The 27,237-nt window shown below is 45.8% G+C and overlaps 1 protein-coding gene and 1 long non-coding RNA gene across 2 annotated transcripts in view; one reads left to right on the forward strand and one right to left on the reverse strand.

Moving 5' to 3' along the window:
* Positions 1 to 930: 930 nt before the first annotated feature.
* The window catches only part of LOC148013629 (neutral/alkaline invertase 3, chloroplastic-like), a 40,790-nt gene continuing 14,483 nt past the window's right edge, over positions 931 to 27,237 (reverse strand). Inside the window, exons 2-6 of the mRNA XM_087668628.1 lie at positions 4,001 to 4,172; positions 3,644 to 3,855; positions 2,975 to 3,459; positions 1,389 to 1,437; positions 931 to 1,289 (exon numbers count right to left, since the gene is read on the reverse strand). Coding sequence (XP_087524754.1) covers positions 945 to 1,289; positions 1,389 to 1,437; positions 2,975 to 3,459; positions 3,644 to 3,855; positions 4,001 to 4,172 — 1,263 coding nt within the window. The 3' untranslated portion in view covers positions 931 to 944. The remainder of the gene's footprint in view (positions 1,290 to 1,388; positions 1,438 to 2,974; positions 3,460 to 3,643; positions 3,856 to 4,000; positions 4,173 to 27,237) is intronic.
* Positions 1,174 to 27,237, forward strand: part of LOC148013630 (uncharacterized) — a 39,772-nt gene continuing 13,708 nt past the window's right edge. Inside the window, exons 1-2 of the long non-coding RNA XR_015688968.1 lie at positions 1,174 to 1,628; positions 1,868 to 2,052. This is a non-coding gene — a long non-coding RNA (uncharacterized LOC148013630). The remainder of the gene's footprint in view (positions 1,629 to 1,867; positions 2,053 to 27,237) is intronic.

Raw genomic sequence — 27,237 nt, forward strand, 5'->3', positions numbered from 1 at the left:
ATTCCTTTTCATCCAATTTTTAAGAAATTCTATGAAGGGTCGAGGCTCAAGGCATAGCTCCATGTTAAAGTCCCATTCGCAAACATATTTTTCCAATGATTGATGTCTTCATGCAAAACAGAAATTCTAACCTTACCTTTCTTTCTTGATGTTTGATCATGGTAAGATACATTCGCTTGGGGGGGGGGGGATAAAGGAGGCCCTCTGGCTATTGCCTAGGGGTTTTTTGTGAGCCTCTACTTCCTTCTATTGTTGTATGTAGTGAACTACATCTCATTGACCATTGGTGAATATTTCTAGCAATGTTCGAGGGCCGAGACACTTGGGAGTTTGAAAATCTCCCCCAATAGAGGAGCTCTCCATGTCTTTGTTAGATTAAGTCATAGGTACTGGTCAAAATCTAGAGGAAGCACATATCTTTCTTTATTGACTACAAACACGAAGTTGAATTGTCCACAGTTATATGCTCGCATAGAGAGAGAGAGAGAGAGAGAGATTCTTTGTAGGAATCATATTTGAAGTGCCATTCACCTAGTTATATGCTCGCATAGAGAGAGAGAGAGAGAGATTCTTTGTAGGAATCATATTTGAAGTGCATTCACCTGAGAGAATTGTTTTCTTGGGATTCTTGGTGTTTGTTGGCTATAGCAATAGTTGGGCTCTCATTGAGATCTCATGTGGTGGATTGGTAAAGACCCAAAAGGCACATGTTTAATATATTAAACTCGTGTTATGGCTGTTTCGAGAGCATCGCTTACTTTGAGAGTATCCGAGGACCACAAGACTGTTACATAGCTGCCCAGACGCCACTCTCTTAAAGAATCGGTCAATCAAATTAACTACTGTAGTGTGATCGAGTTTTTCGTATTTCTTTTGTAGGCCTCTTAACCTCTTTCTTGTGGTTCAGCTCTGAAACTGCTGCTGTAGCAAAGCCTTGATATGGTTTATTTAAGAGGAAAAGGTGGTGGGATTGTGGGTGGTGTCTGTGTGGATGTGTCAATGCGCTTCCCTCTGTTGTAACGAGATCGGGATTGGAGGAGGGCCGTGTCGGAGTCATCATAGCCGAGGGCAAGCATGTGGACTGCCTCAGGTGACCGCAGCAGCTGGCGCGCCACTAGAAACCCTGCAATCGTCCAGGTCTGATGGAGCCGTGCCTGCTTGCCCACAAACTTCCCACTCTTCAAGTCATAGTACTCTGGCCACTTGTCTGCTGCCAGCCTCTCTTCCGCCACTTGCGCTGCCTTGCATGCCAGATCTGGCCTCTTCATTTTCAAACAGGCTACTGTCAACTGTTTCAAAACAAAGGATGGTTCAGAAGAAACCAAATTGATCCACCTTAAGTACCTGACAGGTTGTGTGATGGCTCTCCTTGCACTGTGTCACGTTACCTGCCATAAAAGGGTCGGCCAAGAACCTCCATTATGATAAGACCAAGGCCTGCAAAGGTGCTATATTAGGCATTATGTTGAGGGCTATTTGCCAACAAGTAGACCAAAATATGCACAGAGACTTAAAAATGACCAATAAAGGTTTAGAAAAGCTCATAGGGGCTTCCCACATGCCCAAGTTTGTGGTTAGCCCCAAATCTTGAAATGCAGTCTGGCATTTACAAACGACACCCATTACAGGTAGAGTTTGCAAATTTTGCCTTTGTTTGTCAGACAAATGCAAGATATTTTCCTGAATTGAATGCAAAAGGCACAGTTTTGTTCCCTTGTGTGAAACCCCTCCAATTAGCTGCTGAGATTTGAAAGCGTGTTCAGAAAGTTTTAAGCAACTCGTGCATTCAGAAGTAAAAAACAGCTTTAACAATCAAACACGCAAGCATTACAGCATATATGATATAAGTACCAGTTGTCTTATGTAGCTGTTAATGGAGTCTGGAAATCAACTGAGAGCGTTGGAAATCGGGATATCCTATCCCAAAATAATAGTCAAGATGCAGAGTGCGTGCCTTACAAGTAGCACTATCAGAGCAACTGCCTGTGGAGTCAACTGAGCTTGTCGTGACTCCTATGAATAACTGCACTGCAATCTGCAATGGAATATCAGGTGTGGAATAACCTACCCCATATAATTACCAAAATCTGCTGCATCTGCGTTACAAGTGGCTTTTATACGATATGCTAATGGTTAATAGATCCACTGCTTTCTTCCAGTCAGTCCTTGTGTCAAAAGGTTTAGATAACGTTAGGCTAAAGGTGCCAGTAGCAGGTCACCCCCAGAAGAAGATCACACCCATGCACCTATTTAAGATCTCTTCCAATCGACTGAACTTTCACTTTAGTGGAGTTTGCTTATCGCTCATTGTTGGATTTGGGTGATCTTCTCCCCACAGCGCGGTCTCTTACTGGCACATAGAGATTGGGCATCAACAATGAAATTCTTAGAGGAAGAAGAACTTATGTCGAGAATCGCTTCCTTGAAGCGAAGTAGAAGATCAACTCGAAAAGCAGAAAACGATGCAATATATTAGTTGCCGAAGCATTTTCTCTTCGCTGACCTAACACTGGCTCGTCTACCCTAACACAGCCAAATTGCTGCTTAAACTTGTTTCACACAAGAGGCTATGTATCCTATGAGGTGACTTGCTGTAAGGGACATTTTCTCAAATTAAAAATGTAACTTCTGCCGTGGCTTTTTAAAGGATGATTATCAGATGCCAAACAGTCTCATTCCATGTAATAATAGTTATTGGATGTTTGGCTGACCTCTCTCTATGGATCATTAAGCCAGGATTCAAGTAGGTTGTATGGTACTTGGTTAGAGCACGGCTTCACTGGCTGCAAAAGAATTTCTATCATTCTACATATATCTACCTAAGTGCCTAGCAAGTCACTGAAATCTACTCTTTTTGCATTTTCACCCCTCAAGAAAAGACTGGCGATTTTCACCCCTCAAGAAAAGACTGGCGAATTCCAGGAGCTCCTTAAGTAATATTGTGTACTAGCAGCAAAAATTATGCTAAACTTACGTGTTTTTGGGATCACTCCCAGTGATAATTTGCCATTCATTATCTACAAGTGCTGGATAACATATCTTGAGGGGCATGCTTCCCACGAGATCAGTCCACTTTGCTTCAATCAGGTCCAAAATAGCATGCGATTGTTCAGGAGTAGCTAGTGATCCGACAATTGACCACAAGTTGCCCAAGGAAAAGAACCTGAAATCCATATGAGCAGGCTGTAAATTGCCAATCAGGTAGCCCCCACGATCTGGCATCCAGTCTACCAGCCATGCAGGTATTTGATCTGGATAGATATTGAACTTGTTCACAGCTTCATGTGAGTACTCTTCTGTCTTGTAACGATATATAGTATTCAGCCTCTTCATGTCTAGCCAGTAGTACTCCCGAATATGAAAAGACAACGATAATAATCTGTTACTGATAGCTGGACTGAGGGTGTCATCGGCTGGAAGCATCTCACGTGCACAGCGAAGTGCCGAGTAAAACAGAGCCTGATCATAATGTCAAAGGTTAGGTGTTTGTGACTCTCTTCTAGATCTTAGACTCCAATGTCGAGTCAGAGAAAGTTACTGCTCTCACTTTGCTACACAGAAAAGAAGATTTACTGAGACGATTTGTATTAGCAATGTAGAAGCTCTTGACACGTTGGGCATTAGAAAAGGGAACACAGCTTACTTGAATTTCCAAAGGGTGCCCATGGATGCCCATTCTACGATCAATCATACAAGAGCCATCAGTCACCAGTAATGTGGGGAACATATCAAAGCCATCCTCTAGGCACAATTTTAGTACCATCTTAACACCTGTTTGCACATCAATTCTTTGTTGCAATGAAAGATCACCAGTACACTTTCCGTATGCTCTCAGCAGAATTATCCACCATAGACCTGGGTGTAGTTTTGATCATTTGTTAAGAACTTCTCTGTGAAAGCTAATAACTAAATGACAGCAAGACCTTTGGAATTTTGGGGTGTAAAACTCATCAGAATTTGATGATAGCCTGTATATCTAGTATGGAGGCTTAACACTAACCAGAATCAACTGGAGCAACTCTACCAATTGCAGCCTCCCCAAAATCAGGATCTAGAGTCTCTTCATTTGTAGGTGACTCAGCTTTAACTTCACGTGGAACAAGGCGCACCTTGAAACTAGCTGGCATCAAACCTTGCCCGGGACTAAACCAATCCACAGTTTTCTCCCAGCTCTACAAGTAGATTAAATGTGATGAGAAGAAGTTATTCATGTACACAATCATTCAACCAATAGATTTACTTGTTAGACTCCACGTTCATAGAGATAACTCACCCAGGTTTCATAGGAATCGTAGAAACCTTATTTATAAACCACAAATCCCTTGATGTTCAGCAGCTTATGCATTGCAGTTGAAGAAACAACTCATGCATTAGATTGTTATCTAGTGCCTCACTTACTGATGATGTAAAGTAAGATAATACTCGCAACTGTTCCCAGCATGACCAGGTTTTTTAAGAAAGATGCTGCTGATGTGTCCTCTGATGTTTTGGAATAAAAGGTCTGCTGATGTCTCCCCTGATGTGTTAGACTGAAAGCTAAAAATGCTTTCTCACAGAAGAGGCAGGTTCAAGTCCCATTGGTCGCACTGGCACTGTGGTGCAGCCCACCACCCCACAACCTTGTGGTTCTTGTCCTTTTTAGGGACAATTGACCCATTCCTGGTGAGATCAGCTGTTCCATGGCCAGCACCTTGTCGCATGTGTCAGTTCACATAGCTCTTGTCAAACCTATTCCAATCTTAGGAAGGGGATAGCACCGTGCCTGTTGAGAGTGCTTTCATGTGTACTTCCAACAACTGATGTCAGTCGCAACCTTTAAATGGTAGAGAATGCAAAGCTACACGAGAGCATAGAGGGACTCGGCAAAGATGGGAAAAGCCATCAGCTTGGCACTTTGTTCTGAAGAAAAACTGACCTCTTTGTTTGTCTTCTGACTTTCTAAAGAATAGCAATACAGTTCCCTCTCACCTGACTACACAATCATCTAGAGAATGCAATAGATTATGAAGTACAATGCTGAGAAGATGGAGGTCCATTACTCATAATCTGAATTTACAATGAAAGATAGGATTCTTTTATCTTAGCATGTTCCTCTAGGCACCTAAGGGATGAATAACTTACTAATGCAACACAGTATAAAGCTGAGAAGAAGACCTTTACATGTCTTCTGACTTAAACGATGACTGATAGCATTACTTTAGCTGAGCATCCCCCTAGTATTAATCAGAAAAATTTTCTGAAATCTACCATGCAATACAGTACAATGCAAAGAGGACCTTTATATTCATATGGATTTTAGGATTTGTATAATATATTAGTATTAATCAGAATTGAATGTGAAACTTTACATGACTTAGAATAACAGACATTAAATTTTATTGGATGCCTGCGCAGTCAGAACTGTCTGCATGCAAATTTCAGGGTGAATGCATGCGATACTTGCAATATTGCAAAACACCAGGCTCCGGTAGATGAATCTGGTCATCATGCCAGCCAAACACCTACTATCATATCAAGTTAAAGTATTACTATACTGTTTAGATTCTTTGGAACACTGTGCTTCAGAAGTCCCCATCATTAAAAGATGCTCTTTACAATGACAGGATTACTTTAGCTGAGCCAATTGTGTACAAAACCTAGACTTGTTAATCAGAAAGATTCTGAAACTTGTGACGTGACTTAAGAATTTACTTTCAACATGAAAAATAATTGGACACCTGCCCAGTCAGAGGTCCATGCATGCAAAAGTCAGGGTGAATTGATGTAATACTTGCAGCTAAAACTGGATATTGCAAAACACCCTTGGCTTCCGGAGATGAGCCTCGTCATTCTGCCAGCCAACATGAACACCTATTGTCATGTCCATTTAGTATTTTACCATACTGTTCGGTGGGATCCTTTGGAACACTGCTTCACGAATCCCTATCGTTTAAAGATGCTGTTGACCTTGTCTCACAAAGCCCCTCCTAAACTTACTCCGGGAAGTCCAGGACATAAGTAGAATCAGCAAAACTTAGAAACTCTAGAAAACACAACTCTAAAAGCACCAAGTTAAAAAAAATAAGTGCATGAAGAACCATAGCTGCTCTCAGCTTCTAAGGATGAATTCAGGAGAAACGAAATGGCCCTCATGGAATACTTCTTGTTTTCTTTTAAGGAGGACTTGAGTGAGGATGAAAACTCAGAAGTACTTCATCGGCCTTCAAAAGTTGCTCGAATCTGTTGGACAGCATATTCCAGCAACAAATACTGAGGAGCTGGTTAATATAGAAATGCAACACTCCTTTTTTATAGACCATCTTAGCTTCATAAATGGCATTACGTTATGTAATTGTAGTATTGACTTGAAATTTGGAGCTGAAATTCGCCATTATGTGGGTCTTTATAGGAACTATCCTCCAACTATCTAGCATTAACGAGGCATTTCACCTAACAGGTACTGAATGTGCATCCAGCCCATCACTTCCCAAACACAATCTTACCTGCTACTCCACCATATGTATGTAGGTATCAACTGGTTATGGAGTTTTACTAAAGTCAATAGATTTATATTGCAACCTCCTCCTGTAATCAATATGCAGTCTCACCTTTCACTTCTATTCAAACATGTAGATAGAGGCCATGGATAAATTTTTAAATGCCTACCAACATGTATGTTGAGATATTTGCAATCACACCTAATGTAGCCTCTTTGTATGAGGCAATCTGGGCTTAGGACATTCAGGCTGCAGTAATCCCATATGCACAGAGAGGGAAGATTGCTACCCATCCAACAACTATAGAGCATTGTACTTGACTACCATTTTTCAGCATAGAATGAATACAATGTCCTGATGCTTTGTACTTTCAATGAAGTGTTTTGTCATTGTCAATACTACACAAGAATGTCTTTATGAGTCCAAGTCTCAATCTTGGAACCTAATTCACTTGTGAAAAAATAGTTGTCTTCTTTGTCAATGTCATCATGAGTTCTCTCTTCATCTTCCATCCTCCATAGCTTCCGCAGTTTGCCATGCTCTAAATCCCGCTCATTTCGACATGGTGTTAGAGCCCAGTCGGACATGGCACTGCTCCTCCAGTTCACTCTCATCTAGCTCAGTTTGAGCTCAGTCCAACTCAGGCCAAGTCTAGGACCTCATCTCCTACTCTTTCTTCTCACTGCCCTGCTTGGCAGCCAGGGCTACACAGCACATACCCTGCTTTGAGCACTCATATCTCCTCATAGAGACCATATCTCTTCACGATTCCTTCTGGGAGAATCTTCCCCAACTCAAGGCGCTCCTCACTCTCACATCACAGCACGACATTGCTGCACCTACCTCCCAGCATTGCGCAATTAGCTCGTCGCTGTCCAGATCCGGCCGCCTGCTGGTCGTATGCCTCGTTCGCGCTGTACTGTCCGTGATTAAACCTGTGACCATAGGGCATTTGAAGAGCAGTGTTCAAACCTCCTTCCACTCAAATATCTGACCAAATGATCAAGCGTGTGCACTGCTGCAGCCGAAAACACAGTCGCATGTCTCTGAACCCTAAAGAAGAAGCCATAGCCACAACATCAAAGCTTTATCTCTACTTTAATTTTTGGCTCAAGGATCCTCTGCCACTCAGACCTGACTGAACACTGAAGATTCTAACAAGGATTTCTCATCAAATCACATCAAGGAGGGGAGATTTGTGCTTGGAAGATTTGAAAGAGTTGAAGAAATCAAGTAGCTCGAGCAACAACCACATCAAGCTCCTCTTCCAACTCATCCTTCTCACTCTTCTCACTCAACTGAAGGTTTTGCTACTCTGATTTGCTCCAAAACTCAGTCTTCAGCAAGAAATCAAAACATCAAAATCAACAACAAGAAGGTTCAAGAAGATCCAGCATCAACATCAGGCTCATCAAAAACAGGTATCTATTGATACTTATCAAGTGTTATTTGGCATTATTCTTCTTATATCCTTTGATACACTTAAGTACAACACTCTTACTGATTTATCTCAAATTTGAAGCTGATTCTTGGTCATATCAATGACAATCAAGAAGATTTCTATGTGGATATACTTCATGAAGAGTAACATAACTTGTGTTGCTTATTTACATGACATAGAAGATGTTCTTACTCTACCTGCAGAAGAAAATGGAGCTGCCTACACCAAAGAGAAATCAATGAATCCATTTGAAGACCTTGAAGACATGAAAGTGCAAAAGTTTGAAGACATTTTCGTTGTCTCAAAGATTGTACCTTTGCGTGAGGGGAACCATAAAGACAAAAACCAGATGACTAATGTAAGCAAAGTCCATGAAAATGATGACCATGAAGGAAAGATCAAAGAGAAAAAGAAAAAGTAGAAAAATCATGAAGACTCTGAAGCGGCAGGCAAAGTGAACAGTAAGTACATGATCAAAAAGGGCAAGCTGGACTACTCCGACAATAAGACTTACAATGAATTGAGTAATGCTGAAAACTGCAAGGGCCTACCGGTCCTTGATCCAATTTTTTGCTGACTTCTTTAGCCTTATAATGTCTAGCCCAAATGTCTTTATCATAAGCTTGTAAAACTCCTCATGTAGCCTTGTACTACAGCCTTTGTAAGGCCCCTGCTACAGCCTCTAGATGACCATCATGTTTGTGGTACCCACACTTAGCCTTTTCTGCAACAGCCTCTGGTGTTTTACCATGTTTATGGTGTGCCCACACTTTGCAGGTGTTACTTTCACTAAAGCCTCTACACACTTTGTACTTTCTGGTTGTGATTGAGAAGGGGTGTTGAGATATTTGCAATCACACCTAATGTATCTCTTTGTATGAGGCAGTCTGGGCTTAGGACATGCAGGCTGCAATAATCCCATATGCACAGAGAGGGAAGATTGCTACCCATCCAACAACTATAAAGCATTGTACTTGACTACCATTTTTCAACATAGAATGAATACAATGTCATGATGCTTTGTACTTTCAGTTAAGTGTCTTGTCATTGTCAGTACTACACAAGAATGTCTTTATGAGTCCAAGTCTCAATCTTGGAACCTAATTCACTTGTGTAATAACAGTTGTCTTCTTTGTCAATGTCATCATGAGTTCTCTCTTCATCTTCCATCCTCCATAGCTTCCACAGTTTGCCATGCTCTAGATCCCGCTCATTTCGACAATGTAGACTCTCAATGTGCCTCTGGAAAGCTTGTAGACAGTGAAATTTTAGCACCTAGAGTGAGCACTCTTTATTGTGTGAGCTGATCTGGAAGGCTTTGCTCTTGACTCCACTGGCTGCAGTAACTCTTACTAGAATTTGCAAGGCCAGCTTCCAAGGTAGTCAGCTGGCCAATTACTTGATCCTCGTATTGCAGACCCTGGACTTCAAGATTCTTATGTAAGATACTAGTCTTCCACTGCCACAATGCAGATGAGAAAAGAGAATCCAAAGCTGAAAATGATTCTCCTAAATATATTGCAGCAATAATGTGGATGTGTACAAGGGTAAAGACAACATGCAATTCTGCACCCCTGTGCTGTCTAGGACAGAGACTCTCCAGCACTAACAATCCACACAATCAGCACGATCAGCACAAACTCTCCTGCTGCACTCATTCTTTGTCCAGCGCCATACATTTACTGCAGACTGCAGATGATGGCATTTGCTGATGACAACCAACAAACAACCAACCGACATCGGCATCATCCATGTCAAACCTTGGGATGCCACATGCCGTCCTAGTGAGGGATCTGTACCAGAAAGCAATGTCCCATGCCACGTCACACTCAGTGCTCCCCTCCCCCTATTCCAAGATGGCAGTGGCTGTTAGTAATGGAATCGATGTGATGGATTGATGTCCCAACACTGCCTCTGACACATGCACACATGCACACACAGATTGTAGTACATATGTATGTAAGTACGTACGTATGTGTGTGTGCGCGCGCGCGCCATTACCACTTGACTATGACACCCACCCTAAAATAGGCACATTCAATTAATCAAACAGCCCTACATCATCTGACCTGATCCATCATCCTGTCCATCTGGCCTGCCCGGCCTACTTTGCTGCCTGCTACATACCACCCAATCTGCCATGTATCACGGCACATGCTACTACCTGTGACAGTCCTGTTGCCCGCCTGCCACCATCCAGGCACTTACTCTTGACACATCATCAGCTTGATGAAGGATGACTTTAATGTGGGCACTGCATGAGTGTATTATCATACAAGGCTTTGCTTTGCTAGCTTCCAAGGTAGTCAACTGGGCCGTCACTTGTTCCTCAATTTTTGTAAGCCATGGACTTGAATTTAATTGGTCGTGTGCTTGAAGTTGTAAGAGTGTACAATTGGAGGGGAGCTACGGAGCTCTACCCCGAGACTTACGGACCGCTTATTGATCAAGCGTTTCAAGCCGAGCGGCCATGGCTACCTCTCACATAGCCAACCCGAAATGCCTACCTTACGGGCGTAGTGAGCTTACCTTGATACTCGATCGAGTTCCCTCCTCTCTCTTGCACTCCGGTAGCTCCACGATCCTTGTGGCAAGCTCAAGCAACCTCAAGCTCCATCCTCCATAGCCGCGCAAGAGAAGAGAAGAGAAGAGAAGAAGAGAAAATGAAGAGAGAAGATGGGGAGCTTCTTCTCCATGATCCCTCACTCTTACACACTCACTTCCTCACTCCTTCACACTCCCTCAATCCCTCACTCAAGCACAAGCAAGAAGGCAAGAAACAAGAGAAGAAGAAGAAGAAGCTTTGGCCACACACAAGAATGAGCTTCTCATTCACTTTTGAACTTTATATACATGCCCTACTTTTTGGGCGGTCATCCCCACTTTTTACATGGCCGGCCATTAGCCTAGGCCCTCTTTTCCTATTTCCCACCGTTCTAACTTATCCTATTCCCAACTAATACATACAATTTGCACAAGAGTGAGCCCGGTACTCTTTTACAAGGATTCGGGAGCGCCTTCACATTTAATGGCGCGCTTTTACTCTTTTCTTTTCTCGAGGCGACACTGAAACCTTTTGGAGAGGTCGTCATTCAAATTTTCAGGGTCCGACCTCCATCCGAGGCACCTTTTCCTTCCTTTGTCCTGTGCCCTTCCGATTATCTCCTTCTTCCATTTTTCCCACACCTCTGCTCCATTTTCTTAAGGCCAATCGATAGGGTTGGGATCCCCTCGTAGTAGCACCGGCTCTTCAGGGAATTGTCTGCGCAATGACCGTACTCTGCGTTGGGCTTCCTCTGCCAGTTCTTACCTTCTTCTTCTGGCTGCTACAATGCGCTCAAGCATGTGGGCATCTTCAGGCTCTTTAGACGGGAGATCTAGTAGAGGTGGACTGGGCATTCTTCGTTGTTCTTCTTCAGCATCTTGCTCCAAGTCCGGACCCTCTTCGACATTCTGCTCGGCCACTGCTGGGGCCACTTGTGGTGGTGGTGTTAGCTGCTCCTATTCTTCAAACCCAAGTTCCTTAAGCTCAACAATGGAGAGGCTGGCACAGCGCAAGTAGTGAAATTGTTGCTCTTTCGTGATTCCTCTGCATGTTGGAAGCTCCCGTTCTTGAAGGCTATATCTTGGCGCTCGGGTAGTCAGTTCTAGCTTCCTTCTTACCTTCTCCACTGAATCATTGCCCTCCGCTTGGGTGACATGTAGTACTGTGCTGAGAAAGGCTTGCCTTTGTGTGTTGGCGCATACATCGGCTGCTTCTACCTTGGATTCGGCAAGCACTCTCTCGCATTCAGCCACCGCCAAGCGTTCCGTTAATTGCCTAACCCTTTCAAAGTTGTTCTTTTCCCACTCGTTGGCTCTCTCGTCCATCTTCCTTCTTCCCTCTTCCAGCTCACTTGCCAAGGTAGTTACCACCTACTGCTGTTCATTTGTTAAGACCCAGAGTTGGTTCCACTCCCTGGATTTCCGAGCCAGTTGTTCTTCAACAATTTCTTTCGCTTGATTTGCAATGCTGAATCTCTGTTCTGCCTCAGCAATTAGTTCTGACTTTTCTTGCGCTAGCTGGTCGTGGCTTTGGATCTCCGCAAGGTGCAATCTTCTTTGTGTAAAGGCCATGGCCATGAGGGCCTCTGTGTCTTCCTTGGCAATCTCCAATGCACCTTGCAGTCGTTGTGTCTCCTGTTGCAGCCCTTGTGCTTCTGCTGCGAGGATTGCCAGCCTTTCCTGTGCTAGGAACTCTATCTCTCTCTCCAGTCTATCTTGTTCCTCGAGTTCATACCATAGCTTTGCTATTGTATCCTCTTGCCGCTCGCTTGGCTCACCTTCTTGAGCTGCTAACTGTCCATACCTTTCTAGTTTGGCAGTTCTCTGTTCCAGGTCAGCATATTGCTACACTAGCAACTTTAAGCTCCGCTGCTCTGCCACCAAGTTTTGCTCTTCGTCCTCCAGGCTTTGTCTGAGGCGGCTCTCATTGTCATGGGCCTCTTTCGTTTTTGCTTCCAGTTGATCTTGCAGCACTTTCACCTCCCTTTTTCGGTTGGCTCCTTGCTTTGAAACTTCTAGCCTCAAGGCTGCCAAAGTTTCCTTTTCCTTCTCCAGCTCTACCAGGGCCACCTTCTTTTCTTCCTTTGCCTTGTCCAATTGTGCCAGGAGCTCAGCCACGTAAGCGTCGTAGTCCGCACCAGGTGGCATGGGAGTAGAGGCTATAGTGGTTGACGCCTCTAGCTTTTGCCGTTTCGGATCTTTCCTGGACTCGGCATCTGCAACAGCGGGTCTTTTTGCTCCAGTTTTCGGTACAATCTCAGCCACTTTACTGACAAGCATCTGCATTATGCTCATCATTTGGGCCGTGTCCAAAGGTGGCATGGGTTGCGGGGCGGTTGTGGTGTCGGTTGGCACCAGCACGAAGGAGGAAGGCAGGGGGTGCAATAGGGACTTGTCCTTGCCTGCAATCACTGGGGTTGCTTCCACACTGCCACTTGCTTCGGCCTCATAGTGGGGACTCAAAGGGTTGATCTCTCCTCTTCCATGGGTTTCTTCAATAGATCTGCAAGTGGCCTCTGCCAACTCAGTCAGTTCTTTCATCCTTAGCTCGTCGGCTTCCTCCTCCGCCCTTCTTTGCCTCTCTTCTTTTGCCCTTTTTGATTCTTCTCTAACTCTTTCGAGTTCTTCCTCTTCCTTTTTCCTTCGTTGCTCCTCCACCCTCCTTGACTCTCTTTGAGCCCTCTTCACCTCGGCCCGCTCCTCTTTGCTTAGTCTTTCCTCCTTCTTCTAGCTCTTGTCAGTCTTCCTTTGCTTCTGTGGTTTGGCCGTTTGAGTGGATGGTATTTCCGGCTCTCCTTCGTCGCTTATCGTCTTTTCGCTTGAGCCTTCTTCCTCGCGGTGAGGTGAGCTTTGGTGCATAGCTTGCTCTTCCTCTACGCCGGCATCCTTGATAGCCTCGTCAATGATTGCCGTTAGGACACCTGCGTATCTGATTGTAGAGGCTTTTGTGGCAGGTTTTTTTCTTGCGGATCATGCAGTAGAGGCCGGAGAATCTCCACCAGCTAGTGCTGCAGTTAGAGCCAGGAGCACAGCTGAACTCCTGATAGTTTTCTGGACAAAGCCGTTCCAATCCACCTCTGAAACTCCTGCCACGATGCTTTCCAGCAATGACACCCTAATTCTATTCATTAGTGCATTGTATCTATGGCCCGAGAAAAAGACGTGGACCATTTTAGCTTGCATCCTTGTCGCAGGGTCTGGAATGTCAGCCAGACTAATTCCATCCACCGTGTGCACGTCCTCTTTTCTGACTCCCATCATGGCATACACATCTCTTTTTGGACGCCTCTCTTTCTTGGGCACAAGTCCCAGGCTTTCTCAACAATGTCTGCATTAAGGGGCACTTGCACCCTTCTTTCCTGGTCACCTGCCCTTGCTGTGACCGTGCCATAGCTCCTCCCTTCATCAAAGCTCCTTAAGAAGTCCGCGCACATGCTGTAGTCTATAGCCTGTCAGACCTTTTCGACGTACTTTTGGAGGTTACATTTGTCCACCAGCTCCCTCACGGCCGGCTCTTCCAGGATGGCTTCATCTAAATTCATGGTATGCTTGAACGTGAACTGGCTAAATCCACGCGTCTCGATGCTGATTCCATTCTTTGTCAACTCCTCTCCAGTGAATGGAAGTTTACTCTGTCCTGCCATGGTAGGTGCCTGTCATCACACCAAGTCAACATTAGCGTTATAACTTGACTCATTACTAACAAAAACCCAAGAAAGAATGTGTGTGTCAATTTGCCGTGTTGATTCAAAGAAATGAAACTTGGAAATAATTCACAACCAACATCTTTTTTCTCCTTGCATTCTTTCCTATTTGAATTCAGTTGATCATTTTTATCCATTATACATCTTGCTACATCACTTGGCTCTCATTTGCTCCCCCCGCTTTCCTCAAGTGTTAAGGAAATCCTTCCTAGGATTAGCAAGGGAAGGAGGAAGGCTCGCATGGGCTGTGTGGGGCGAGTTACTTGGCCAACAGCCAAGTATAAAGATTAGGGTTATATTCAAACTGGGCATGACGATCAAGTTCGCATGGTCGTATGGAAGCTTGAGTAATGTAGGTCAAGACATCATGAAAGATATCCCCGAAGTTGAGGCAACTAGCAACATGCAACTCCTCTTCCGTGAGGAACTTGTCAATGTAAGGGTGGGCCAATACCCGGTCATCTAAGAGTATGTTGCATGTAATGGTCAAAACCCTAAATGAAAGAGGTGCCACATAAGTAGGGTCGTGTTCAATTGTTTTGATTGCCCTCCTTTGCTCAGCATTGGTCATGATACGGTAGCCTTTTTTTTCCCATTGGAGTCGTAAGGCATACCACAGTTGTAAGAACGAAGAAACAGAGCTAGTAAGCTGCGTGAGCTCCTCCAATTCTTGTTCAGGTGTAGAGCGAGCAAGCTTGCAGTAAGAGGTGATTAATCTTCTGAGAACAACTTGCTCCTTTGAGATTTATCCATTAGCAATTAATTCGGCGGCAATTTTGGGAAATTTGATGGTCATAAACTCATAGTCTTCCCAAGTGCATGGCAACACACGAACATCAGAAGCAAGGGGTTCGTCAAGAAGTCCTAGGTCAAGCCTCTCATAGCTCCTAGCGAATGTGGTAAAGGTGTCATCCAACTCCTTGATGCATGTCACTACGTCATTACCCGAGGTCTCAGCAAGATCCTTGGCCACTGAAAGGAAAAATCGTCTTTTGTACAAAGGCTTAAGACCTGCTGGTGGTGATGATGCAATTGAGTTGGACAGTGGTGACTCCTTTGCTGGCGTCACAGATGGGACTTTGCACTCTGGGGCACTTTGAGATGCTGCAATGGGCTTCAGTGGCACAGAAAGTGTGCTGCATTCTATTCGAGCTAGCATGGGGGTGCGCAACTCCTCTGACTTGGATGATGCTGGGGCATCCAGCTTGGAATGATAAATGTGTTGGGATTCATTAATCACCACTGGTGCTGGTTTAGCTTTCTTTGCAGTTTGTGCTTTGTATGTGCTAGCCTGTCCAGCTGGAGTGGGGTTGCTCAGAGTTGAGCCTCTTGAATGTCCACTCTTAGGCACCCATATCCAGGGGTTGCCCTTATAGTATCCTTGTGCTCGCAAGAGAGCTTTGGGGATCCATCGTGGCGTGGTAGTGCGTCTATATCGATAGCATATGAGCTGCCTCTTAGGTTGCGACTGATAGTTTTTGCGTTTAGAAGCACTTTTCTGTAGTTTACAAGGAGATGGCCCTCGTCGTTTTGGCACCCATATGAGCGTGGACTCTTTGGCCTTGTGAATGACCTGGGTGGGCTTGATTCTAGCAGTTTGAGCGTGGGGTGAGATATCCCTGCCCTTCTCCTTAGGCTTGGTCATGGGCGTGGCCGTAGGGGTCTCTATCGGTGGCTCTGCAGTTGTGGGAAGCGCAAGATAACCCTTGCTGAAAGTAGTCACTATGCGCACATTGCCTACAGCAAGATGGATGCGATCTAGGTTGTAGTCCACATTGCAGTTCGTCTGCTTTTTAAAAGTGCGACCTAGTAGTGACTTATTACCGGCCCCTTTAGTGTTTGATAGCACATAAAAGAAGACTAGGATACTTTTAGACTCGAAGGAGACATCCACTTTGCATTTTTCTAAGAGTAAGTGTTGCCCCCAAATGGGCTAAGTTTAGCGTTTGTGGGCTGTAATTTAGGCTGACCGATACGTGTCCAATGATCATGCATCAAGATATTACAGTCGGCACCTTCGTCGATCAAGGCATCAAAAGAATACGTCCGTTTTGCAGTGACCGTGATTCGTAGGTAGGCGGGTGCTACTGCTTCTTCATCTAGATCTATTAGTTCGGTAATTGTGGCCACGCAGACGTTGACAGGGGCTTCAAGCATAGGTGGCTTGTGCAACGGATGGGAAGGAGGATAGTACTTTTTCATGCGCGTACCCGGAAAGGTCCCAGTCCTCGAAATTACATTTTCTATTTGTGACCTTTTACAGAGTATAGTAGAACGAGGTCCCCCTAATCAAAGTTGGGTCGGTTGACATGCTTGTCAAACCACATCTTTCGTCGTGCCTTCTCACAAATCAGAGCGTAGGTGGCTAAGAGTCGAGTCTCCGTGAGACGCTCTAACTCCACTAAGCGGTCGGTCAAACCACATCTTTCGTCGTGCCTTCTCACAAATCAGAGCGTAGGTGGCTAAGAGTCGAGTCTCCGTGAGACGCTCTAACTCCACTAAGCGGTCGGTCCAAGCTTCTCTTCCCTCCCAATGCTCCTGAGCTGCTATCCTTAAGCTAGGGACAAAGAACTCTAAGGGTAGAATGGCCTCCGTTCCATAAGTCAGTCTAAAAAGCGTCTGTCCTACAGCCGTCTTATAAGCTATACGACAGGCCCACAAGGCCGCCATCAATTTATTATCCCAGTCTCTTCATGATGTGGATACTATTTTAGTAAGTACGTTGACTAGGATTTTATTCGTGGACTCTGCTTGGCCATTTTCCTGAGGGTAGTAGGACGAGGACCTTCTACGAATGATTAGGAAGGTTGAGAGCAGGTGGGATATCTCTTCATTAATGAAGTGTGTGCCCTGATCGCTCACTAGTTCGATTGGACAACCAAACCGTGAAAAGACCTGCTCCCACAAGTACTTCGCAGTGGTTCTAGCATTGTTCTTTCTAGTGGCTCTTGCCTCCGCCCACTTCGTCAGGTAATCAGTTGCCACAATGATGTAGCGTGCCTGGGGAGTACTATGCCGTAGGACTGATAGATCCAATGAAGTCAATGCCCCATTTTTTGAAGGGCTGTCGAGCTATTATAGGGGTCAACTCCATCTTATCCTTGCGCATGGGCACCTTAGTCCTCTGGCACTCATCGTAGTGTTTGACAAACTTAGCAGCATCACAGAATAGGGTGGGCCACCATAGTTGGGATTGTAGCACCTTACGGGCGGTCGTATCCCCAGTAAAGTGTCCTCCAGCTATCCTGCCATGCGCTTCTCTCAATACATCATGCATCTCGTGCCCACACACACATCTACGCAACAAACTGTCTTGTCCTAACCTATAGAGTTGGCCAGCGATCAGTTGGTATGGTTGGATTTTTAAGATAAGTCTCCTTAGCTTGGCTTTCTCAATAGGTCTCTCAAGCAGACCATTCTCTAGCACTTGAACTACATCATCGGCCCAATATGGTGTCAAATCAGCCCTAAACAAGTCTCCTTCGCCAGACAGGCCAAAGAGATGAGCGTCCGGTAGGTCGTCAGGTATGCCTTGTCCAGCAGCTTCTCCCATGGGTATCCGGGACATGTGATCAGCCATGTGGTGCTGCTTTCCCTTACCTACAACCACAAAAAAATCAAATTCCAACAAGAGAAGTAACCATCTTGCTATGCGACCTGTAGCGCACGGCTTATTCACAAGATAAAGCAAGGCTTGATGGTCAACGAAAAAGACGAAGGGTGTGGCCAACAGATAATGCCTAAATTTCTTCACAGCAAACACCATGGCTAACCCTTCCCTTTCTGTAGTGGAATAGTTCATCTCCATTTCGGTGAGCTGCTTTGCTAGCAAAGCTCATAGGGTAATCAAGGTTATGTTCACCAGCCTAGCATAGAACAGCTCCAATAGCAAACTTAGAGGCATCTATGTGTACATGGAATGTTATACTCCAGTCTAGGGCTCGTAAGATTGGTGCAGGGGTGAGAGCCTTCTTCAACTGTTCATATGCACACTGGCATTCCTCAGTCCACTCGAATACGATTAGCAGCTTGTACAATGGTCTAGCAATCAATGCGTAATTCAGTACAAAGCGTCGGTAGTATCCCGTATGGCCTAAGAAACACTGAACGCCCTTGTAGTTAATGGGTGGTGGTAGGTCGACAATGGCCCTGACTTTTGAGAAGTCGGTAGCAATGCCATTCCTTGACACTATGTGCCCTAGGATAAATCTGTGCTTCACCCAGAACTGGCACTTTAAGGGGTTCAACGAGAGATGGTATAACCGACACCATTCAAAGACAGCTCTCAACTTTTCTAAGTGTTCGGCCCAACTAGAGTGTATGCATAAGTCGTCTACGAACACCTCTAACTCGCATCTAAGCATATCCTTGAAGATGGTGCACATTAATCGTTGGAAAGTTGTAGGCGCATTCATTAGCCCAAAGGGCATAACGATGTAGACGAATACACCCCACTCCGTGGCGAAGGCAGTCTTGTGCTTGTCGTCAGGGTGCACTTGCACTTGATTATAGCCAGAGAAGCCATCTAGGAAGCTGTAGGCTTCTTTGCCTGCCACCCTCTCCAACATGTGCTCGGTATACCGTAAGGGGTAGTTGTCCCTCTTCGTAGCGGCATTAACTTTCTTGTAATTGACGCACACTCGAATTTTACCAGTCTTTTTCATAACGATCACTATGGGCGATACCCAGTCCGTATGCTCAATCTCATATATATATCCCACCTCCATGATCTTATCGATTTCTTCCTTCGCTGCATGGGTGTGTTTGGGACTCATAGGGTAAGGTCGCTGCTTTGTTGGCACCGCATCTGGAACCATTGGGATATTATGGGTCACAACCCTAGGATGACTCCTTTAAGTTTCTCCAAGGACCAGGCAAACACGTCGACATACTCTCGTAGGAGAGCAACAAGTCTAGCCTTCTCATCCTTGGTCAAGTCGTCAACGATGAACGTAGGTCGAGACTTCTTGCCTTCCCCTACCAAGTCAACTTCCTTGACCTTGGCGGGTCCCTCAATTGGCTCACTGGCTTGCCCTTGTCTCTTTGCTCCTAGCAAAATCACCACTCTATCACCCTTCTTAAACTTCGTAAAGCATTTGGGAAGATCTTGCGGCTTCTTTTGCCTCTCTGCTTCTGAGTCCTTAGTTTGCTTCCTAGCCTCCTCCCTTAGCCGTTTGCGCCTTAGGTGGACTGGCAAGTCCCCTTTGGAACGTCTGACCTTAGAGGGTTGGGGTATTTCGGGATCACTCTCTGTACTGACTTTAGACTCCAAGTTAAACTCACATCCCTCGCTTGAGGAAGGAGTTTCGCCACGGGGTCGTAATTCAGTAGGTGAATCCGTCTTTAGTACTGGAACTACCAATGGCTGCGCCACCCCTGCCTGCTCATAATCCATGGCTCCCATGTGCTCCAACCAGGATCTATCGCACTCCGTCCACATGACTCCTTTTTCATTCCAACCTGCCCTTTCCCTTCTAGGCCTAGAGTCTGCCATGATCTGTTCGATTGCTCTCCCTTTAGTGTCATATTCTATCGTGTCCAACTCTTCTTCACTCTTGTCTCCAATAGAGCGATAATCCTCGTACCCCTCTTCATCAGAATCTTGCCCCTCTGGCTGCTCGTCATCCCCCAGGTTTTCCTCTCCAATCTCCTCTTCGTCAATAACTAAAGCCCAATTGTATAACAGGTTAAGATCGTGAATTTTGGTCCATTTCCACTCAGGCCTAGCCAACAAATCACTTAGGGTTTTAGATTAGCAGCCATGTTGCCCTTCAGTTTATCGGTCAGGCACTCTATGATTTCCTGAAGCTCGAGCTTGTTGGTGGGGATATGGAACAAGACTAGTTTTCCTGGATCACGCGAGCTTCCTGCCATCATGCAGAGTGGCACGATGGGCTTCTTTGCTGGCATGCTTGGTGATTTAGCAGCTTACCTATACAGCTCTTCTTCATCTGAGAACGGTAGGTCAACGGTTGCCAAGACATGTATTCAATCCCGTTCATCCTCAGGGCAAGGGATGTACTTGGTCAATGACCCATAGGGTTTGCTTGCCTGTGCATCACCTTTTAGCATGGTTGAGATAGCATCGAGGTTGGCTAGGGTAGTCTTCCAGGTGTCCATCTCAACCCTCACCACTTCTGTTCTATTCTCCAAGAAGATGAGATTGTTCCCCCAGTCTTCAGTAACTCGCGCGTTCCTCATCCAAGGTCGGCCTAGCAGTATGTCGTAGTCCACTCCCTTCATGACAATGAAGTTCACGGAAAACTGCACTCCTGCGACCTTCACTGGCCAGTTCTTTAGAACCCCGAATGGTTTGACCTTCATTCCGTTGGCCAATGTAACATTGAACCTAGCCGTTTCCACAAGTGGGTTTCCCCAGGCCTATAGAACTGCGTGGCTCAAGACACTGACCTCGGCGCCTGTGTCTACGATTTCTTTTCGTATTGCGTCCCCCAAGGCTAAGATAGGTAAGACTGCATGCATCTCCGTGCCTTCCCAGAAAGCGTTAACATGTAGTGACCTTGGAGTTGAGTGTAGCATTAGGCTTGGAATCTGCGTGACTGCGTCCTGCTCTTGCAAGTTAGCAGCAGTATGCTCCCCTTTTCCCTCCACCCAGTGTGTTAATTCTTGCCATAAGGGAGGGTGCTGCCGAAGCAAATCTCCAAGGCTCACGGTTACTGGGGTGGTTACTAAAGTGGTGAGGGGGTTGCTGGGTGGTTGGCTTCCTCCTTGGTCAACATTCTTTGGCCATATGTCTTGGTTAGCTTGCTGACAAGCTTCTTCTTGGTCTTGCCTCTATGGCATCTCACGTGGTGTGGGTGCGTTCCCCGATTGAGGTCGTGATAGTGAAACGGGTGTACTCACACTAGAGAGGTCTTCCATTCGGTCTTCCAGTATGAGTTCTACATCTTTAAGGTGTTCCTGGGCGTCCTTGACCCACTCCTTGACTTTGGCTATAGCCTCGAGTTGCCGTCTAGGGTGGGGGTATTCCCCTACCTTGGCACTCCCTAGTTCTGCTGTCTTAGGAGCTGAGGTCTCTGCCTTTGCATCAGTGACCCTCCTTCCTGTCACTAGAGTTGTAGCTTCCTCAATCTTAAGGGTAATCTTTGCGTCTGTTCTCTTTCTCCTTCTCCTCCGGCTTTTCTTTCCCAATGAGGCTGCATCTAGGTTACTTGGCCCAGGCAATGAGATGCCTGTTTGTTTTGTCTGTGCTCGCGTCATGACATGTAGTGGGATGGGCATATCCTCACTGCCAAAGGTCTCCACACCGAACAGCCCCACGGGTACGGAGGGCACGTTGGCAGAACTAGTTGATGGCTTCCGTCTGGGACAGTCAAGAAATAGGTGTGTAATTCCTCGAAGGTCAGCTTTGTCCTTGTTTGCATGTTCCCTTTCTGAGCAGCGTGATGAAATATAGCATGGATGACCGCAAGTCCAGCATGAGATTGGATCTTGGCTTGGTCCTCCAAAGCCTCTGTCTCTTCCTCTACCTAGCGCCATTACCGGCACTAGTCGATTGTCCATCAAGACTGAATTTCCTTTCTCATCATAGGAGATGTATGGATTCACATAGGTTTCCTCTTCACTAGGTTCTTCCACATAGTGAACAGGAGCATCACTCGGTGGTTGGATTACATAGGGCCCTAGTGGTCTAGGTATGCCTGTTGGGTTCATCTCTAGCCTAAGAATGGCCGGTCTTGCGTCATTTGGTGCTGGAAGCACCAGCTAGGCTCCCCTGCCAAAGAGGTTAGGTGGCCTGTTGCCCAAGTATGGAGGGTTGCATTGCTGTGCATATGGGAATCTCCTTAGCAATCTACAATGCAATGCATCATGACCGAACCTACCTCAGTTCGAGCACGGCCTAGATCTAGGATCTTGGCACTCAGCTAGGAGGTGGTTTCTGCCACAATGTATACACTGCACATGCAACCGCACAGGCTTCCTCATCTGTTCTTGCAATCGTACAAGCTCCATTCTTACCTCAGCCAGCTCCTGGCCTTGGTCAACACCTTTTCTCTTATCCCGTATGCTAGAGTTCTCTCTCTTCTAAGGCTATTGTCCGCTCTGGAGCTCTTTTGACTTATATTGTCCCGACTGATGTTCCTCATGCTTCGCTCCCTAAGCTGATCGTCCACCCTTATTGCCTCTTCAAAAACACTAGCTAACACGTTTCTGTGTAGAGTGGAGTTACTAGCCAAAGCCTTGTACAGCCCCTCGCTTCGAATTTCATTTATAAACACGGTAGACACATCCTTCTCGTTAGGTCACTCATTGGCAGGGATCCTCTTGAAGAGGCCACACACATGAGTGACGTAGTCTCTTACATCTTCCTTTTCCCTCTGATTGACATTCATTAACCGGACGATGAGATTGTCAGAGTACCCTACCTCAGAGAATCTCTTGATAAAATGGTCTTTAAGATGGGCAAAGTTCGTGCGCTCAGCTGCATCTAGACTAGTGTACCAAATTCTCCCCTTATCATCTAAACACAGCCCGAAAGCTTGAGAGCATTGTGCAAGGTTCGTGAAACCGTTTGCTTCGCAAACTTGTTCAAATTGCTCCACAAAGCTATATGGGTCATTGCTAGGTTCGTACTTGTCTAGCTGCTTTGCTACAACAAGGATCCTAGATTACCCCTTTGCCCCTTGCGTGACCCCTAATCCCAAGAGTAATGCTGTGGCTAAGGCTGTTGCCCTCTGCTGAGCGGACGTATTGTCCATGAGCTGTCTCGCTACAAGTTCACTCAATGATAAGCCAGCCTCTGCTGCTCGCTCTCTCTTTGCATTTGGTCCTGCTTTGGCTGCACCAGCCAGGGCTAGCACATGCCGGGCCCCGTACATGTCTACATCTTGTTGGAGTTTCTTAGCCTTTTGCTCGTGGTTATAGGCAATTATGCTCTCTAGTGCCTTTCTAATCGCCTTTCTTTCCTCTTCTAGGTTTGCTACCACTTCCTCTATTGGCCTGCCCTGAACTACCGTCCTAGTCAACAAGTTGTACTCATTGACTAACTCCTGCACTAGGGCTGGGAATTCCCCCAAGTCCAGTCGGTCCTCTCTTTGTCCGCGTCGTGATTCTGACATTGCTCCCACTTCCAACTCCACAAGGTTGTCGATCAACTTGAGTAGCTCCGGCAGCATCCGATCTTCTATGTTGTCGCCTTCTGGGTCGTCGTGTTGTGCTTCGTGCTTTCTAGTGCTCAGTGCGAAAGCAGGCTTCTCCTTTTCTTGTAGTACACCTTTGGTGATGAAATCAAGAAGTGAGGTGCGGATGCACGAAATGCTCAATGCAAACTCCACTCTTCCCCTCACGTTCGTAGCCTGATGTGGCTCTAAGCGTAGGTTCTGGCTGATCTAAGGTTTTACTGAAAGTCCCTGCTGCATTCTCTATTCTGCTTCACGGTTGGTTGGTTGCTTGGTCGTCGAACGTCAAATCAAATTCTAATTTTAGTCTGCTCAGTGTCTAGCTGTTCGGGGTGAATCCTCGATTATCCTGTCTGGCCTCTGGCTTCTAAGGGCTAAACTGGGTTTCCTGGGGGATCAGGGATGTGAACAAGGTGGCCAAGACTGTGGAGCAAGTTTAAAAACCTTCTATTTAAAGTTCTGATGAATTGGTCCGATTCTGGGAATCGGACAGACTGGTCCAATCCTAGGAATCGGACTGGGCTAGTTTGAGTTTCACGCTAGAAACAGTGGTCAAATTCTACTTTGGTCTGATTTTCCGAGTCAGACAGGGAAGGTCCAACTACTACAATGGGTCGAGTGGTCCAAATCCATCCGGGACTAGGACATGTGGTTCGATTTTGACACCGGATCCGATTATAACAGTCGGACGGGGGTAGTCCGATTTTCGGACTGGTCCGATTCTAGGACTCGGATCGGAAAAGTGGTCCGATTTTTGGAGTCAGACGGTCCGACTTCAGAAATCAAGCAGTCCTATTCTGGGACTCGGACGGCCTGGTCCGACGGCGCCGACAACGGCCCGCAGGTTGCACGCGATGCCTCAAGATCAATGCCTACTCCACGGAATCATGCCGTGCCTTCCAAATAGGTGCAAAGCAATAGAAGGAACTGTCAAGCATACCTTGAAGCAATGCGGCACTTGAATCGATCGGCGCTTCAACGATCTCCCCGCAGCTCTCTCTTTCTCTCTCTCTCTCCTTGGCTCTCAAGCTCACTCTCTTCTCAGAAGGCAGAATGTCAAATGTGGTCTTTCCTAGTTCCCTGGGCTCAACGATCTCCCTGCAGCTCTCTCTTTCTCTCTCTCTCTCCTTGGCTCTCAAGCTCACTCTCTTCTCAGAAGGCAGAATGTCAAATGTGGTCTTTCCTGGTTCCCTGGGCCTCTTATTACCCCATCCCAGCCTGCTGTAACCTCAGAAATTAATCCCTCATACTCTTTCAGCCAGAATTCTGAATCTGTGCTCCTATTTCCCTGTTTCCAGCAGCAGCAGAACCCTTCTGTTTTCCTTCTTTTTCCTATCCTAATATTAACCTAATGCAACCAAAATCAAAACCAGAGATGGAGATGGATGGGGTCCTACTCTAACATTCAACAATAAATCAAAATAATTACTTGCTCCATGGATCAAAACCTCCTAAATCTCCTAGCTATCTCGAGCACCGGTTCAGGTTGCAAACCCTACTTCTATGCTCGATTCGATGCGCACGGCGCTCAAGGCTCGATTCCATCGGTCCTGGCAATGGAACCAATACGGAGGGGAGTTATGGAGCTCTACCCTGAGACCTACGGACCGCTTATTAATCAAACGTTTCAAGCCGAGCGGCCATGGCTACCTCTCACATAGCCGACACGCAATGCCTACCTTATGGGTGTAGTAAGCTTACTTTGATGCTCGATCGAGTTCCCTCCTCTCTCTTACACTCTGGTAGCTCCACGATCCTTGTGGCAAGCTCAAGCAACCTCAAGCCCCCTCCGTCAAGCTCCATCCTCCATAGCCGCGCGAGAGAAGAGAAGAGAAGAGAAGAGAAGATGAAGAGAGAAGATGAGGAGCTTCTTCTCCACGATCCCTCACTCTCACACACACTTCCTCACTCCTTCACACTCCCTCAATCCCTCACTCAAGCACAAGCAAGAAGGCAAGAAACAAGAGAAGAAGAAGACGAAGCTTTGGCCACACACAAGAATGAGCTTCTCATTCACTTTTGAACTTTATATACATGCCCTACTTTTTGGGCGGTCATCCCCACTTTTTACATGGCCGGCCATTAGCCTAGGCCCTCTTTTCCTATTTCCCACCGTTCTAACTTATCCCATTCCCAACTAATGCATACAATTTACACAGGAGTGAGCCTGGCACTCTTTTACAAGGATTCAGGAGCGCCTTCACATTTAATGGCGCGCTTTTACTCTTTTCTTTTCTCAAGGCGACACTAAAGCCTTCTGGAGAGATCGTCATTCAAATTTTCAGGGTCCGACCTCCATCCAGGGCTCCTTTTCCTTCCTTTGTCCTGTGCCCTTCCGATTATCTCCTTTTTTCAAATTTCCCACACTTTTGCTCCATTTTCCGATCCTCTGTGCTGCGGTAAACAACAACGGAAGGAGAATATGAACATGGACAGAAAAGGGAAGAGAAAGACTGCAATGAAAGAAGAGAATGGAAGTGATCATTTTGTACTGAACTTTGAATGAATGCTGAATACAAGGTGGACTGATCAGTCTCTGCATGCAGCCCAAGGCATCAATGAGAGCACCAAACCAGGCTAATGACAAATGACACAACCGGAAGATAGAGGAGAGTCCTAAATGTCAGAGTGTGCTCAATCTGCAAAAAAGAATGAATGACCAGCAACTGAGCGATTGCCATAAACAGCCAATCAATAGATCAACTGGCCGAATGTTGTGTAGGAGTGCCAAAAATCTGGCCAACTGCATAAAATAATGAAGAAAACGCAGTCACCTATAACATGAGCTGATTGCCACAAAAAACAGGTATGACTACACCCTCCAGCCATTGAAAAAGAAACGCAAGACTGGAAATAAGCATCAGCCAATGTATGTACACAAAAAGACTCACTGAAAGTGTAATGCACAATAATCCACACTCAAGAATGGGCAGCATCCACAAAGCAGCTCTCCAGTGAGACTATGTAGGAGTCTTCATGAAAGAAGACAACAATGCCACAACAAAAGAGATGTCTGGCTGAGTATGAATGAGCTAAAACAAGGAGCCAACAAGTAACCTATACCAAGTGGCATTTGGTAGGGAATCTCTGCTGCCCTCTGTGTGATACCCTTGGCAATAAACCTAGCTTTGTGCTTGTCCAAGGTGCCATCAACTAAGTATTTGGTCTTATAGACCCACTTCACACCTATCACCTTTTGCTTTCCTGTACATGGAACCAACTCCCAAGTCTAATTTCACTCGATAGAATTGAGCTCCTCCTACATAGCATGGCACCAAACATCCTATGCAAGAGCCTCCTCAACAATGGTAGACTCATGATCTAATAAAATCCTAAACATAAGGATAGTTCACACAAAGTAAAGTACCTTGCTTGGCCTATAGCCTAGTTGATCTACATGGGCCCACCAATGTCTTGTAAAATTTCCACATCCTACACAAGTTGAAACTACTAGAGAACAACAATGGATTGATCCTACTACAATGGAGACCTAGAGGCCTTCTATACGTATGAAGCATCTATCTCAATAGGGGACTTCCCCTCACTAGGCAAAGATGCCTCCCCCACATCAAACGACGATGACTCCTTTGACAGATCAATACCCCATAAAAAATCCTAAGAGAATGGGGTAGGAGTAGAAATACTCAATGAAAAAGAAGTTGCTAAGAGTGGAGGAGTAGAAAGAGAAAGAATAGGGTTAAGGGAGAGGAGGAGGAGGAGGGGGAGGGGGAGAGGGAGGAGTTGGAGATGAAGAAACGGTACTAAGAGGTAGCTTGGAAGTAGGGGAGGTGTTGATGGTGGGGTACAAGTGGAAGCAGGGGGTGGGGGGGTGGGGGATGGGTTTGGATATCAATCAAAAATGGAGAACCGTCTGCAAAAGAATCACCGTCACTGAGACCATCTAAAGCCACAGCCTCATCAAATATCACATC

Source organism: Lygodium microphyllum, chromosome 26 (assembly GCF_053477565.2).
Source record: "Lygodium microphyllum isolate KBCC chromosome 26, Lygodium_microphyllum_v1.1.10, whole genome shotgun sequence".
Lineage (NCBI taxonomy): Eukaryota > Viridiplantae > Streptophyta > Polypodiopsida > Schizaeales > Lygodiaceae > Lygodium > Lygodium microphyllum.